Source organism: Mus pahari, chromosome 5, assembly GCF_900095145.1.
Source record: "Mus pahari chromosome 5, PAHARI_EIJ_v1.1, whole genome shotgun sequence".
Lineage (NCBI taxonomy): Eukaryota > Metazoa > Chordata > Mammalia > Rodentia > Muridae > Mus > Mus pahari.
In genome coordinates this window covers 18,580,192-18,595,276 of record NC_034594.1, presented here as the reverse complement: position 1 = coordinate 18,595,276, position 15,085 = coordinate 18,580,192, and the positions used below count along the sequence as shown (strand labels likewise).

General features: G+C 44.8%; 2 protein-coding genes across 5 annotated transcripts in view; one reads left to right on the top strand and one right to left on the bottom strand.

Moving 5' to 3' along the window:
- The window catches only part of Eif5b (eukaryotic translation initiation factor 5B), a 49,465-nt gene extending 45,586 nt beyond the window's left edge, over positions 1-3,879 (bottom strand). For both annotated transcript variants that reach the window (XM_021199205.1, XM_029539222.1), the window contains exon 1: positions 3,664-3,879. In XM_021199205.1, the coding sequence (XP_021054864.1) occupies positions 3,664-3,698 (35 nt within the window). In that variant the 5' untranslated portion in view covers positions 3,699-3,879. The remainder of the gene's footprint in view (positions 1-3,663) is intronic.
- Positions 3,880-4,733: 854 nt separating this feature from the next.
- On the top strand, positions 4,734-14,809 carry Txndc9 (thioredoxin domain containing 9). 3 transcript variants are annotated; one of them, XM_021198470.1, is made up of 5 exons: positions 4,734-4,888; positions 6,319-6,527; positions 8,231-8,349; positions 11,061-11,315; positions 14,416-14,809. In XM_021198470.1, the coding sequence occupies exons 2-5, from the start codon at positions 6,339-6,341 to the stop codon at positions 14,531-14,533; spliced, it is 681 nt and encodes a 226-aa protein (XP_021054129.1). In that variant the 5' UTR covers positions 4,734-4,888; positions 6,319-6,338; the 3' UTR covers positions 14,534-14,809. The 3 variants fall into 3 exon arrangements, with proteins under 3 accessions (XP_021054129.1, XP_029395104.1, XP_029395103.1); XM_029539244.1 differs by lacking the exon at positions 4,734-4,888 and adding an exon at positions 5,087-5,179; XM_029539243.1 differs by lacking the exon at positions 4,734-4,888 and adding an exon at positions 5,089-5,108.
- The last annotated feature ends 276 nt before the right edge of the window (positions 14,810-15,085 follow it).

Here is a 15,085-nt window from a genome sequence, read left to right as displayed (position 1 = left end):
TTAATGTATGTGAGTACACTGTAGCTATCTTCAGACACACCAGAAGAGTGTATCAGATCCCATTACAGATGATTGTGAACCATCATGTGGTTGCTGGGATTTGAACTCAGGACCTCTAGAAGAGCAGATAGTGCTCTTAAACCGCTGAGCCATCCCTCCAGCCCCCTGATTTTTAATCTTAAGTAGGTAGGTATGTGTGTGCACGTGTGGTATATGCACATGAGTGAAGTGCAGTGCCCTCTGATCCACTGGAGCTGGAGTTAAAGGCAGTGGTAAGCCACATGACACGGTGTTGGGAACCAGACTTAGGCTGTCTGCCAGAACACCATGCTCTTCTTAAACACCGAGCCATCTCCTCAGCCCCACAAACCACACTTCCTATCACAGACATCGGTTAACTTGATTGTACCTGACTGGATGAATGCCTAGCACAAAGCACCATCTAAGGTTAGACACACTGTACGACAGGCAGAACACCCACAAGGAGGAGTCTGTCTGTAATTACAGAGCAACATCAGTAGTTAAAAGCAATGAATGGCTTTTTAACACCCTGACTCCCAAACACTTATTTGATGAATAACACCCTGACTTCCATGATAGGCAATTTCCAGATAAATGGGAGAAAAAAATTGTTTTTGCTTCCCCTCTTTTTGAAAGGGGGCTATATCTAGGAGGCTTGGGAAGAGGTTGTTTGAGTCCATTAAGGTACAGAAAAGATTCATCTAAACTGAAAAATCTACAATACTTAGGTATTATTACCTTTATATAAATTTAGGGAGAAAATAAAAAGAAGAACTAATAGTAAAAAAGACAAAGAATCTGAATCCTTGTCCCCTGCACATTACCAGTGAGTGATACCCACTGTAACAACCACAGCAACAACAGGCTATCACTACAGCATGCACTGTCCCTGAGACTATCGACATGCACTGGACAAGGAAGGTTACAGGATAAACAGCAACACCGCATCACCGTCCGACTCATCCGAGTATACGGAACCCTACCTTCTGTCTCACATTCCTCAGTAATAAAAAAGAACCAAAGAACCTTGTTACACACCTGATGGGAAAGTTCCCTCTCAGAATTACACAAGCCCAAACAGAATTCCAAAATCCTAAAACACAGATAAAACAATCTGTCTCAGCTACTGATAAAATAAAACATATGCCAATCATGTAAAAATCAGATAAATAAAATTAATTGAAACCCAATACTGAATGGCTAAAAAGCTAAGATAAGGATTAAGCATACGACCATAGACAAGAACAATTAAGTAATTTGAGTTCTTTGCAAGAGTTAAAGTGTCTCTGCCTCCTCCTTATCTTCCAAGCAGCTGCCCACTTCTCACCCCCATCCACCTGAGCAGAAGGAAGCATGCTAGCTTGACAGTGACAGAAAATGTCTCAAGTAGGGTCTGTCAAAGGAACACTCCCCAAATGAGACTTTTTTTTCTTAAGACTTTCTTTCTAGCCTTCATTTCTGTCCATTTAAAAAAATGTTTTTCAAAATATCTTTTAAGAGTATCATTTAAATACACAGATGAAAAAAAAAAAAAAAAAACAAATTCAGAAACCTGTGAGTTTGTTTACCCAACCCTAACACCCCATATGAGGTACCTACGTTTTTTAAAAGCCAGGTAATTTTAGTGATAAGGGCAGAGCCCCAGACTGCTTGATACATGCTGGGGAAAGGCACCTGAGCAAGGATGTGGTAAGCAGTAGACCATGCAACATAAACCTAAACCTCACAGGGTGCACTGCCATCAACGTGAGCCAAAGGGACGCACAGGTGTCCTTCTGTCCTAAGGACAGAAGAGATCCAGCCTGCACTTGGTATACTAAGGCACTAACCATTTGAGAACAGGCTCTTTACACCATGCGGGAAAATCTTTTATAAACCAATCTTTACTAAAACCACAGACAAAAATTAGTATCTTTTTCTCCCAATAGCTCTTCTCCATCGTTAAGTCTGAAAGGTAAGTAAAAACTAGAAACTGAGTAATAAAAATATGGATTTTAAATTCAAATTTGGTATAAACATGAATCAAACAGATAAACTGGGGGGGGGGGGAACTTTAAAAACCCAAGGAAGCCTCCTAGTAATCTACTCCTGTAATTCCTTACAAGGTGAAGGAGAGTCAGGAGGTTCAAGGAAGCCCCTCTGGCTAAGCCGTGTGAGACACAGTTTTAACAACTCTAAAAAGGCTATCAGGGAAAACAAACTAGCTGGAGAGGTAAGTAAATAGTTCCTGTTCGTTTATCTTCCAGATCCACCTGACCTTTTCACACATGAAAGGCCTCTTAGATTTGGTTTAGACTATCCAACAAGTGGGTATTCTAAAACTGGCCACAGGATGACGATTGCAGAGCAGCAAAGACAGGGTAGGGTGATGCTTTAACACAGAGACAGACAATACAGAGTAGACAGACAGACAGACAGACAGATGACTGACAGAACTCAAAATTTTTCTCAGAATAAAAAAATGTTACTCATGTATGCCAACGTCCTACCAAAGGTTCAGAAATACCTGCTTACCTCTTTCAATTCTCCTGATTTGATTAACAGTAACTTTCAGGTCACTCTTTGAGAAGCCCTACCCCCATTCTAGAGGAAGTTCTCAGCCTCCCCGCTCTTCAGATCCCTCCTCTGTCGTCCCTCTTAATGCTCACACCTTAATCTGTAATACACCCTGTTCCTCATAAACTCTAACTCTGTCACAAGAAACCCAGAATCTATTCCGCAGACCTCTTTACATTCTCCAACAGACCTAAAACCAAAATAGAAGCCTCGCTTTTAAATTCTTCCTGCCAGACAGCCAACTGCGAGGTCCACGCACTTAAGTGTGCCGACATACACTCTGAACAGCTTTAACTTCAAAACCACGTCTGTGTGAGCCACGGTGATGAAGTGCCACAGGGTTTGGTTTTGTTTTCGGTTACCTGTAGTGTTTTAAATTAAGTTGAATGGCTCCTACTTAAAGATGAAATGGAACAGATGGCTGCAGACTCCCAGGAAGTCAACTCAACTGAAAAGGGTAAAAGAACTTAATCGAACGTGGCACAGGCAATGCTCCCCAAATCTCCACCGAAGTAGCTCATATACACACACTCCTTCCCCTGAAAAGGCTTTTTTTCTTTTAATAAAAGGTTAGAAAGCAGCGACCCTGACTGGTTTCTTCCCCTCCTCCTTTCTTAAGGGAAGCGGTAGGAAGCCAAGACACACGCGGAAAAAAAAGAGAGGCCGGGAAATGGAAAGCCAGAACGCAGGAGTCTGGGCAACCGGGACTTTAAATAACCCCAGAAGTGTTTCCAACTTGGCACCCGGGAGGAGGGAGCCGCCGGGCTACCTCTCCGCAACCCCGAGCACCTTCGAAGTTCCGGAGCCGCTCGGGGAGGCGTTCCCCGGGCCAGGGGAGGCGAGGGAGCCGCTCCCGGCCCGCCCCACCCCGGCTCTCCCGGCCCGGCTCGCACTCACCTGGGCCGTAGGCCTGGCTTAGCAGCGCCCGAGCCCGGCCCCACACCGCCCGGCCCCCCAAACGACCTCCGAGCCCCTCACGCCCCACGCCTCGGACCACCGCCCGAGCCCCGGCCGCGGGACCGCGCCCCGTCGAGGCTCGCCCACCCAGGGCCCCGCGCGACTCCCCGGAGGACCCCCGCCGCCTACCTGTCTTCGCTCTTGTTTTTCTGTTTCTTCCCCATCGCTTGTCAGCGGCGCTCGCGGCCCCGGCCCCTCGGTTCGGTGTCTCACAGACCCACTGTCTCCCGGCTGACTCCACTGCCCGCTCGGCTCGGTCCCCCTCGCGCCGCCGCCTCTCGCACCCGGCTCGCCACAGACCCGCGCACTGGGACAGGGCACATATGGTGTGAGCCCTCAGTACGCAAGCGCATCGCCCCGCCGCCTCGGCGTGGGGACGCAGGGCGCGGCTCATCGAGAGCGGCGCTTCGGCTAGAGCGTCTCCAGCTGAGCCGCCGGCCAGGTGGGAACCCGAGCGCCCCCTAGCCGCAAGTGAGCGCCGCGCGCCGACGTCCCGCGGACCCCGGGTTCTAGAACCTAGAGGACGACAATGAGGCTGGCCGTTCAGTTCTCACGTCCGCACCCTTCCCGGGGCTGGCATTCGACGCAGAAGCGGGACTGAAAATTCTCTCGTGCCTACACGGCCTCAGCTGCGGGAAGTCTATTACAGGACCACAAAGATGAGCGTTCCGGGGGTGGCCGGACATAAAAAAAATGGGATTCCCCCACCCCCAGAAACACTCATGGATTGTCAACTGTGTACATTTATTAAGGGAAAAAGACATAAGGAAGGACACTGCGACGGATCCCCTAATATGAATCTTCATATGAGCAAGTTCTAAAAATTCATGTGTCTAAGAAAGTCAGGAGGGAAGATCCTGGCATGGTGAAATTTTTCTCCATATGTTTCGGGGCGGTGTTACTAGTGTGAGCTGTGTATAAATTATAATGCACTGTAAGCTACACTTTCGAAACTATTAAACACACGGGAAATGAAGCCCCTCTGTCACTCAGGCGCAAGACCCGGCTCGTTTCCCCGTTTAACAGGGACACGCAGTCAGTGCACAAAGAACTACAATTCCCAATGTCCCTAGCGCCCATCCCTCCGGCCATTAGCCCACGTGAAGCGTAGGCTCGGAAGTCAGTAGTTCCGGGTGGCGGAGGCTAGGGCTTCTCTGAGGCTTTCGTCACTCGCCACCGCCCCTTCCGCGGGTGTCTCACATTGTATCGCGAGAGCACTGTAGCCAATGAGGTGGCGGAGTTAACAGCCCCTTCGCCGCCCTTAACAATTGCTGCGAGGTTGAAACCTGTGTGAACCTGGTCGGTGTTCCTGATCTGCGGCTTCCTCCCTCCATAGGCTTCACCAATAGTCCAGGTACGGCGGAGGGTGATGTGGCCGATAATGCCACAGCGTCCCAGTGTTGATGAAGGACACATCTCGGCTGGGGTCGAGGGGGCGGCTGGGAGGGCCTCGTCTGGGCGGCTGCGGAGGCTACGGCGCATGCGCCCCAGTTAGTGCGCAATCGGGTCCCCCGCCCCCGGAACTCCTCCTCCAGTCCCTTGAGCTCAGGGAGTGGCGAAGAGTCGGCTGACAGGTACATGGGGTTAGGGTCTCAGGTAGGAGTTTGTAGGGGAGTACATAGGTGTCGGCGCCCCCAGTTCATCGGTAAGTATAATACTCGATTTGGTTCAATAAATAGAAAGTTATGTCCTTACCCCCGGTATAAAGGCAGGACCACCTCCGCCTAACCTAGTGTAGCACTTGTTAGTCGCGTGAAGCTCCGCATTGAAACTTAAAGGTCTCCTGTGAAAACCTCGGTGATAAACGAATACAGTGTGGCAGAGTCTGAGTAGCTGCTCTCCGATCCTTCTAGTCCCTTCTGGAGAGTGACAATCGTATAGCTCTCTTCCCTGGGTCCGGGATCCTGGGGATACAGCGTCTTTTCAGTTGTATAGTATTTATGAGAAGCTGACAAATGGGGTTTAGAGGGTAGTTTAGGATTTTTTTTTAATGACCTTATGTAGCCCAGGCCTATCGCTCCAAATATATCCAAGGATGGTCTGATCCTTATGCTTCTGCCCTTGAGAGCTGAGGTTGTAATCATAAGCCACCATGCTCAGGCTTATTTTGTGTGTGGGCTGATTAGTTTTAGCTGTCAACTTGATAGAATAATCTACAGTCACCTAGGAAGAAAGACTCATTGAGAAATTGGGGCGATTGGGTAGATCGGGTTGGCCAGTGGGCGTGGCTCCGAGAGTAGGGATTGTCTTGGTTGCTTTAATTAATCTGCTCCCAGATTAATGTTGTTCTCCAGCAGATGTTGGACACAAGTAGACATGTGTGTATTTACCTCTCTGCTTCTGGCTAAATGTAATGTCTTCTGCTCCAAGTGCCTGCCTTAAGTCCTAGAAGTGATGGGCTGTAACCTGGACCTGTAATGTTTATGTCAGGTTATTTTTGAGGAAGTATACAAATGAAACTCCTTAAGGCAGTGTGCATTGAAAAAAAAAATGGCTTTTATAGAAGCCAAAAAGCAAGCTAGTATATTTAGGGATTTCCCTGGATTCTGGAACCATGGATGAGATCTTTGATGGTTTACATCTTTATTCTGGTTTTGGCAGGTGTTGGGGCCTACATGCTGAGTTCTAAGGCCAAAATGGTGCCTCCAACATGGCGTCTGTTGTGTTGATGTCTCAAGCTCTGTTACAGAGACCATGTTTTTAAAACAAACAAAAAGCCCCAAAAAAAACCAAAGCCCCCGAAATGTAAACTTAATACTTGTTTTTTATGACCCCTCCCCCCAGCACCAAGACCACTTAGAAAAATGGAAGGTAATGGATCCATCGACATGATCTCAGAAGTCCTAGAGAACCAGTTCCTCCAGGCTGCTAAGCTAGTGGAAAATCACTTGGACTCTGAAATTCAGAAACTGGATCAGATTGGTGAAGATGAACTGGAGATGCTCAAAGAGAAGAGACTGGCGGCGCTCAGGAAGGCTCAGCAGCAGAAACAAGTAACGGCCCGCCCGCTGAAATCGCTCTCACCTTCTGCTCCTGACTGCACGGCACTCATGTGACGCTCCTCCTCACGGGCAGGATGTTCTGAATTCACATCTCCGCCAATGTTAAATACTTGCCCAGGGATGAAACATTAGGGAAGGTTTAGGCAAGATGAAGCATTTGACTGAGGCGATGATAGTAAAAGAGAGATTAAACATTGTCTCTTAGACCAAGCTTAGGGTCCACATATCAGAAAGAAATATGATGGTTCTGTGTGAGAAGATATTTCTAAGTGTTAGACTCTGCATTTTTATTAGATTGTCTTTTGTGAGGGCAGGACAGTAGCAGGATCTCACTGTATAGCCATGACTGGCCTAGAACTCACAAACATCACCGCTTCTGCCTAGAGTTGAAGGTGTGCGCCAGCACCCCTGTTCTGTTTGTGGTTTCATGGCCACTCAGTGCCGTGGTTGGTTTGTCACACTGACTTACAGGAGAGAAGGTGAAGGCTCGGAAGGTTCATTAGAACCCTGGTCAGTTAATGCCGGGGTGGTGCTGCAGCTGCTGCCTGCCTCCTTTTTTGTCCCAGCCCACTGCCTGAAAGGGAGAGTGAGCATCTGTGTGAGGTGTCAGGCTTCCTGCCACAGGAAAGGCAGAGGGGCTGGAGGAGTTCCCAGGACTGTGGACAGTGGCCCTTCCTCAGCTTGGGAGGCTTTTGCTTGGCTCTGGACACCGCATGGGTAGAACACACTTCCTTCTGAGGACTCTGCTCACTGTTGGCTGGTCTAGAAACCCCTGCCTGTTTTGAGATCGCTGTCAGTAGTAGATAGGTTCCTAAGCTCCTGAGCTGTGGTGACTGCACTGTCCCCTAGGGTTGATAGACTTTATTTCTTGAGGTGGTTTAGTTTGGTTTGTTTAGTTTTTGCTGTGGATAGGACATTCTTTCTTAATTTTGAGATTGTCATATAGTTATATTATTTCCCCCTTCCCTTCGTTCCTTCCAAGACATTCCATATTCTCTTAAGTTCATGGCCTCGCTTTCATTAGTTGTGGTTCCATCCCCATGTGTATGTGTGTAGACATCCACTATACTCTGCTCAGTCGTCACTCGTGTGCACACCGTCATAGTGACCACTCGGCAGTGGATAGGCGGTTGGTGGGCTCTTCTGGAGAAGACTCTCTCCCGTGCCCAGCAGTCCTTAGTTGCCTGTAAGAACATGATTTCTAAAGTATAGAGCTCTTCCCTAGCCTGCTCTTCCTGGTTCGGTCCTCACATCACAAAAGAAACAGAAAAACACTTTTGTAATCATTTGGATCAAACCATCCTGATTTTACTAGTTAAAAGAGCACGCATGTGAAAGTTAAATTGGTATTTTCATGTCTTGTCTCTCAGACCTAAATTCTGACTGTAAAACTTAAAATGAAGCAGGTAAATGAGCAAGATGCAAAACTGTCGTCATTGAACCCATCATAGAGACAGTCACTCCTGCCCACACACTAGGTCTGCACTAATTGCCACTTGATGGTCACTCGTGCCCACACACTAGGTCTGCACTAATTGCCACTTTGGCATAGGAAAGCCAACTGCGTATGGGAACACCTGCTATTCAATAGAATGGATTCCATTACAGAAGGACACAGTGATTAAGACATGTAAGACACTTGGTGTCACTGAAACACTTTTCAGCTGGGTCTTTTCTGCTTCTCTTGAAATTAGGAGTGGCTTTCCAAAGGGCACGGGGAGTACAGAGAAATCAGCAGCGAGAGAGACTTCTTTCAAGAAGTCAAGGAAAGTGAGAAAGTGGTTTGCCATTTCTACAGAGACACCACATTCAGGTAACCTGGCCTCTGTTCCTGACTCCATCTCTAAGGAGATGAGACCTGTGTGTGTGTGTGTGTGTGTGTGTGTGTTTCCTTCAGAAAGAGCTAGTTGCCAGCCTTTAAAATTGACAACTAAAAAATTAGCCAGATTTCAGATTTTTTAAAAATTAGAAAAGCTGATCATAACAGATTTAGAATCATGTAGCAATTTTCTGGTGCCACCTTCTCTTAGGTGGACATGAAGGGTAATTGACTGACTCACTGTACCTCAGCCCTGCCTTCTTTCTCTCTACTGTAGCCCCCCTGGCCCTTAGCTTAGCCTCAGAGCCAACTACTTCAGTATAACACCTTTCAGAGACTGAATGCCTTGGATTCATTCTCTCAGGTGATGAAAGCAGATACCGAGAATTAGAAAGGGGGAAGGCGTGGAACCTTCCTTTCCTTAAGTCCCAGCCTGCCACGCTGGGGTAAAGCGATCTACTGACACCAGCAGCTAAGACCAATGCTGCATACACTTGCTTGTCTTACGTCTTTCTCTGCTAGATGGTTGTGTTTGCCATGACTGGCTCTAGAGCAGAAATGCTGACACACAGAGCTGGGAAACCAAAATCAAACCATTCTGTCGACTTCTGTATACAACACAGAGTAAGCTGGATACATCCATGAGTGTGCGACTGCCTACCGGATGTTTATAATAGCCTTTGAGGTGTGGGTTATAATTCTCTTTCTTGTATGGAGAGGTGAAGTGACTCAGCTACTAGGTAGTAGAGGAGTCCTGAATCCATCTTTTAGATGTCAAACTATATACTTATTATTACTGGTGCTTCCATTTTTTAAAAAAATTTATTTCTTCTTATTTATGTGTATAAATACATGCTTTGTCATCATGTATGTCTTTGCAACATACATGCACACAGAGACCAGAAGATAGAATCCAGATGTCCTGAAACTAGAATCGGGAACAGTTGTGACTACCACGTGGGTACTGGCAACTGAACCTGAGTCCTCTGTGAGAGCAGCCAGTGCTCCTAACTGCTGAGCCGTCTCTCTTCAGCCCTACTTCTGGAGTTTTAAGTGTTTTGTTTGTTTTTTTGTTTGTTTTGTTTTGTAGAGGTTTTTATTTGTTTGGTTTTTATTGATAGGAGTGCTTTTGCAGAGTTAGAGAGTGAACCCACGGCTTCATGCATGCCACAAATTTTATTTTATTTTCTGAAGATAGGATCAGCTGGGCGTGGTGGTGCACCCCTTTAATCCCAGCACTCAGGCAGAGGCGGATGGATATCTGAGTTCGAGGCCAGCCTGGTCTACAGTGAGTTCCAGGACAGCCAGGGCTACACAGAGAAACCCTGTCTCAAAAAAAAAAAAAAAAAAAAAAGACAGGGAGGATCTTGCTGTACAGCTGTGGCTGGCCAGGAACTCACCAGCATTCACCTGCTTCTGCCTCCTGAGTACTGGTATTGAAGGCCTACACCATGTTAGATGTTTTAAAATGGTTAACCCAGCTTGGTGGTCTACACCTTTACATTGATTGCTTGTGAGCTAGAGGGAGGCAAGGAGAATCTCAGGGTTGAGGCTGGCCTGTAAGAGCTTATCTCAGAGCAACAACCACATATGTTAATTGACAAATGGCATGGCCATAGACTTAATTAAAATAAGTTCCTTCTACAGTTGGAATGTGGAGGACATTTATGTATATTTCTTCAGTGTCTCTGTGTAGTCTTGGCTGCCCTAGAGCTAGCTTGCTGTGTATACCAGGCTGCCCTAAGGTTAACAGAGACCTTTCTGCCTCTGCGTCTGCGTGCTAGGATTTAGGGCAGGTACCACTATACCTAGTCTAATCTCCCAAAATCTTATTATTGAACTACCTGACAAGAAAGACCCAGCCAGGAGAACAAGATTAGACATCAAGGTTACATGAAATTGACTGAGCCCTGACCTAGTTCTAGAGTAGCCCCAGGTACTCAGGAATCACCTGTGTACTTCCCTTTTCCACCCCAGACAATCTTGACTCATCTGTAGTTTTTAAAAGTCAACTATTAGTGGGTAGTAGCGGTGTACACCTTTAACCCCAGCATTTGGGAGGCAGAAAGAAGTAGATCTTTGAATTCAAGGCCAGCCTGGTCTAAAATGAGTTCCAGGACAGACAAGCCTACATACAGGAGCCCTGTCTCAAATAAGTAAATGAATAAATGTATGTATGTATGTATGTATATATGTATGTAAAAATAAGAGCCGACTCTAACGAACCCTTGGGGTTACAAACCACTGATCATAAAAGTTTGGCAGTCCGTTTAAAAAGCACTAGGAGCTCAGTTTGTGTAAAACATAAAGAGATGTCACTTCCTCTTCAGTAGATGGGTTAGCAAAGGGTATGGAACTGAACAGGCAGTTTACTGGGTGCAGTGTCTAGCAGGGAGAGGGGTGGCGGGGGAAGAGGTGGGGTCCCTAGTAATACCACCCATTTCTTGCAGAACACACTCTCTATATTTAAAGAGGGTTGGTAACCTTTAACCGAAGAGCTTCCCTGTCAGTTTGATGGCTGAGGGAAGTCTTGGTGACTCCAGCTGTATTTGTGCCTCTTGTGAGTTCTGTCAGCTTCAGGCCTGTCTGCCTTCAGACCTTCTTTGTTTGTTTTTATTCTAAGTGTGACAGTTCATGCATTTCTAGAAAAGGGCTGTGAACTGGGCTGCTCCCTTTAGCTTTTACCTCTCTGCCTTAACTTCCAGGTGTAAAATACTAGACAGACATTTGGCAATTCTGGCCAAAAAACATCTTGAAACCAAGTTTTTGAAGCTGAATGTGGAAAAGGCACCATTCCTCTGTGAGAGACTGCGGATCAAGGTCATCCCCACACTAGCTCTCTTGAGAGATGGCAAGACACAAGATTATGTTGTTGGATTCACCGACCTAGGAAATACAGATGACTTCACTACAGAAACTTTAGAATGGAGACTTGGTTGTTCTGATGTTATCAATTACAGGTAACCTTTAGCAAAAACAAACAAACAAACAAACAAACAAAAATAGACTTTTGAAACTATTCCTAGTCAATAGTTTTAGAAATTTTTAAATGTACTTGTATTTTTGCTTTTTTTTTTTTTCAAAAGATTTATGTATGTATGTATGTATTTATTTATTTATTATATGTAAGTGCACTGTAGCTGTCTTCAGACACACCAGAAGAGGGCATCAGATCTCATTACAGATGGTTGTGAGCCACCGTGTGGTTGCTGGGATTTGAACTCAAGAACTGTGGAAGAGCAGTCAGTGCTCTTAACCACTGAGCCATGTGCCCTTGTTTCTGTTTTTTAAGACAGGATTTCTCTGTAGTTTTTTCTGTCCTGGAACTCTCTCTCTGTAGACGAGGGTAGCATTAACTCAGAGATCTGCCTGCCTCTGCCACCATGTACCACCATGTCTGGCTAGTTAACGTTTATTTTATGAAATTAAGACCTGCTGGCTAAAATGTGGATGGCTTAGGGAAAGAAATTTCTCAATGCATAGAGCAGTGTGATCTTACAGCAAAACCAAATTCATAGTTAAAGACAGGCTTAGAGGTGACTTAGGAGCTTTCAACCTAAGAAATGTTACTGAGACTAATTTTAGAAGCCCAAAGTGACATTTCAGAATAGAGTACCTTGCTGGGAGGGTTGCATTGTTTTTTGTTTATTTCTTTATTTTTTGTTTGTTTGTTTTTTGTTCTTTTGTTTTTCGAGACAGGGTTTCTCTGTGTAGCCCTGGCTGTCCTGGAACTCACTTTGTAGACCAGGCTGGCCTTGAACTCAGAAATCCGCCTGCCTCTGCCTCCCGAGTGCTGGGATTAAAGACGCGTGCCACCAGGCCCAGCTTTCTTTATTTTTTTAATGTTAGAGATTCAACCCAGACCCTCTCACACGCTAGGTAAGTCCTCTGTCCCTAAGCTGTAGGCTAAGCCTTACCTTCCCAATTTATGACTGACTTAAGGGATTTTTGTGATGAAATTAAAATTTCCCACACACTAGTACAGGATGCATTAAACTGTAGTTTCATGCTTACAGTGCTGAGGTGACACCCAGACCCTCACACATGCTAGGTGTGCACTCGCCCTGGACACTGGAAACCGTAAGGTTTAGGGTAGACACTTGTATGTCACATGTGCAGTCTCGAAATGCAAAAGGTCCGTGTCCCTGCTTACCTAACTCTGCAAAACAGTCCCATTTCCAAAACAATTAAAATCCAGCTTCCATTTTTTGACCATGACTTTTATCTCTTTCAAACTGAAAGTTACCACCTGTGTTCTTTGCTTAAAAACGAAAAGAGAAAGAAAAATAAGACAAGGAAAATTGAGCCTTTCAAAGCAGAAAAATCTCACCTTTTCTTTCCCTACTTCCCCTCTGGTCAATTTCTCCTTGTTAATATTAACATAAATTAGCATTTATTCAACAACGTGGAAGAGTAATTCCTAACTATAGAAATCAATTTCTCCTTGTTAATATTATTAAGTTAATATTTATTCAACAAAATGTTATATTTTGAAATTATTTTCATTTTTCTTTTTATTTTTGAGACAGGGTCTTACTCTACAGTCCAGTAATGTTAATCCTCCTGCCTCAGCCTCGCAAGTGCTTGGATTACAAGTGAGATCCACCATGCCACCCAGATCAATTTCAAATTTTAATCAAATGACAAACTAGCAAAAGAAATTCTTGCATAGTCTTTACCATATTTCCACATTTTTAACTTATGTCTTATGTGCCAGGTAAATACCTATAAATTTTTTTCAGAACTACTTTCCTTATTGCTGGATATATATTTCCTAAGAATTGGACATTTTCTTGCATACCCCCAATGCAGTTACTAAGACAGTGGTGATGTATTTTATAGAACCTACTCAAATGTACCACCATCTTCTTTTTGTTCTCCATGTCTGAGAAATATGTCTAATTTTTCCACTTAATTCCTGTAATGATTGGTAATTTAATTTGCAAGACTGACTGTTTTGCAGGTGGTGGTGTGCGTCTTTAATCCCAGCACCTGGGAGGCAGAGGCAGGTGGATTTCTGAGTTCAAGGCCAGCCTGGTCTACAGAGTGAGTTCCAGGACAGCCAGGGCTACACAGAGAAACCCTGTCTCAAAGGACAAAAAGAGAGGGTTTTTAAAAGTACAGCTAGCTGGTTCCTCAGATGCTCCCATGCTCCCAGTGTGAGTTTGCATATTTATCAGTGCAGTCCTGTGTCATGGCTGGTTTCTACAGGAGGATGTCCACGCCCTCGTTCCTTATGCATCATGTGAAGTTTGCTCTGTTTAGTGGGACGGCAGTAGAGGGAACCCTGGTCTGTCAAGCTAGGAGTTATTGATGAGGAGCTGCTGCATACTTGCCCACTTAATGATTAGTCTGGGCTATGAGTGATTTTATTCTGTGGGTTATAGTCTGTGAGACTCTTTAGCCTTTGAATCCTTCTTGACTCAAACAAAATGTAAACTTTAGGAAAGCTTATATGGTTTATTCTTTCTCTAGAGTTAGCTGTGTTTCTATGAAGTTGTGCTTCCTTTCAATTAAAAATAATACTTTTTCTAGTTATTGATTAATTTATTTACTGTTTGTTTAGGATAGGCTCTCCCTCTATAAGCCATATGGTCCTCAAAGTCACAGTCCTCCTTTAGCCTCCTGACAGCTGGAATTATAATACACACACACACACACACACACACACACACACACACACACACACACAACTCTCTGGTCACTTATTTCTCTAGCATCATTGTTTTATGCTGATTCCAGGCTGATAATAGTTCATTCCACGTAAACATTGAGGTGCTACACAGGAAGAGTCATGAGCCCCAGCCAGAACTCAAAACCACAGTGTTGCCTGTCATTGGCACGGGTTCAGCACAGGGTCAGCACAGGCTCAGTGCACCCAAGACTTGCTTTATAATAATAATTTATAATAATGATCATGATAACCAAGAAACTCAAACGTTGATCTAACACAAATGTATATGAAACTGTTAATGTAATAGTATGCTTTTTATAGTCTAGCATTCTGAGTATATTAAATCATAAAGAATAAAATGCTCTTAACCTTTGTTTTACTTTTAGTGGAAATTTAATGGAGCCACCATTTCAGAGCCAAAAGAAATTTGGGACAAACTTCACAAAGCTGGAAAAGAAAACTATCCGAGGAAAGAAATATGATTCCGATTCTGACGATGACTAGACCGTGCTATTCTTTAAAACCTTCTGTCTGTCTGTCTGTCTGTCTGTCTGTCTGTCTGTCTACTTCAGAGTTAAGTGTGTTTTCTAAATTCCACTGATTTTGGCCCATTGACCATCTGATACTCTTATCCCAGCGTGTACACTGTTTGACCATTTTGTCTGCAGTCATTATGTATAACTTGAGAGAAACATATTTTAAATTACCTGGGAAGGGTCTGAATTCTCTATTTTTGTGATTGATTTTATCATAACCTGATTCTTCTATCTTTAAACCATTCACACTTCCGTTTTTAATCTCCTGCGTTAGAAATAGGAATTTGCCAACAACTGTTAAGACCCAGTGAGTGCTGACTATCCACCAGGTTGGGTCCCATCCCCTGGGTGTCAGTGATCCACTTCATGGAACGGCTTTCAGGAACTAGTAAAGACTTATTCTTGTTGACTCTGCTGAGAGCAGCAGGAGCCTCAGGGTGTGAGCACATTGCCTTATGTAAATGATCCTCATTGCATACGTACATTATGAGACCTGCAAACACATAATTAAACCGTTTTT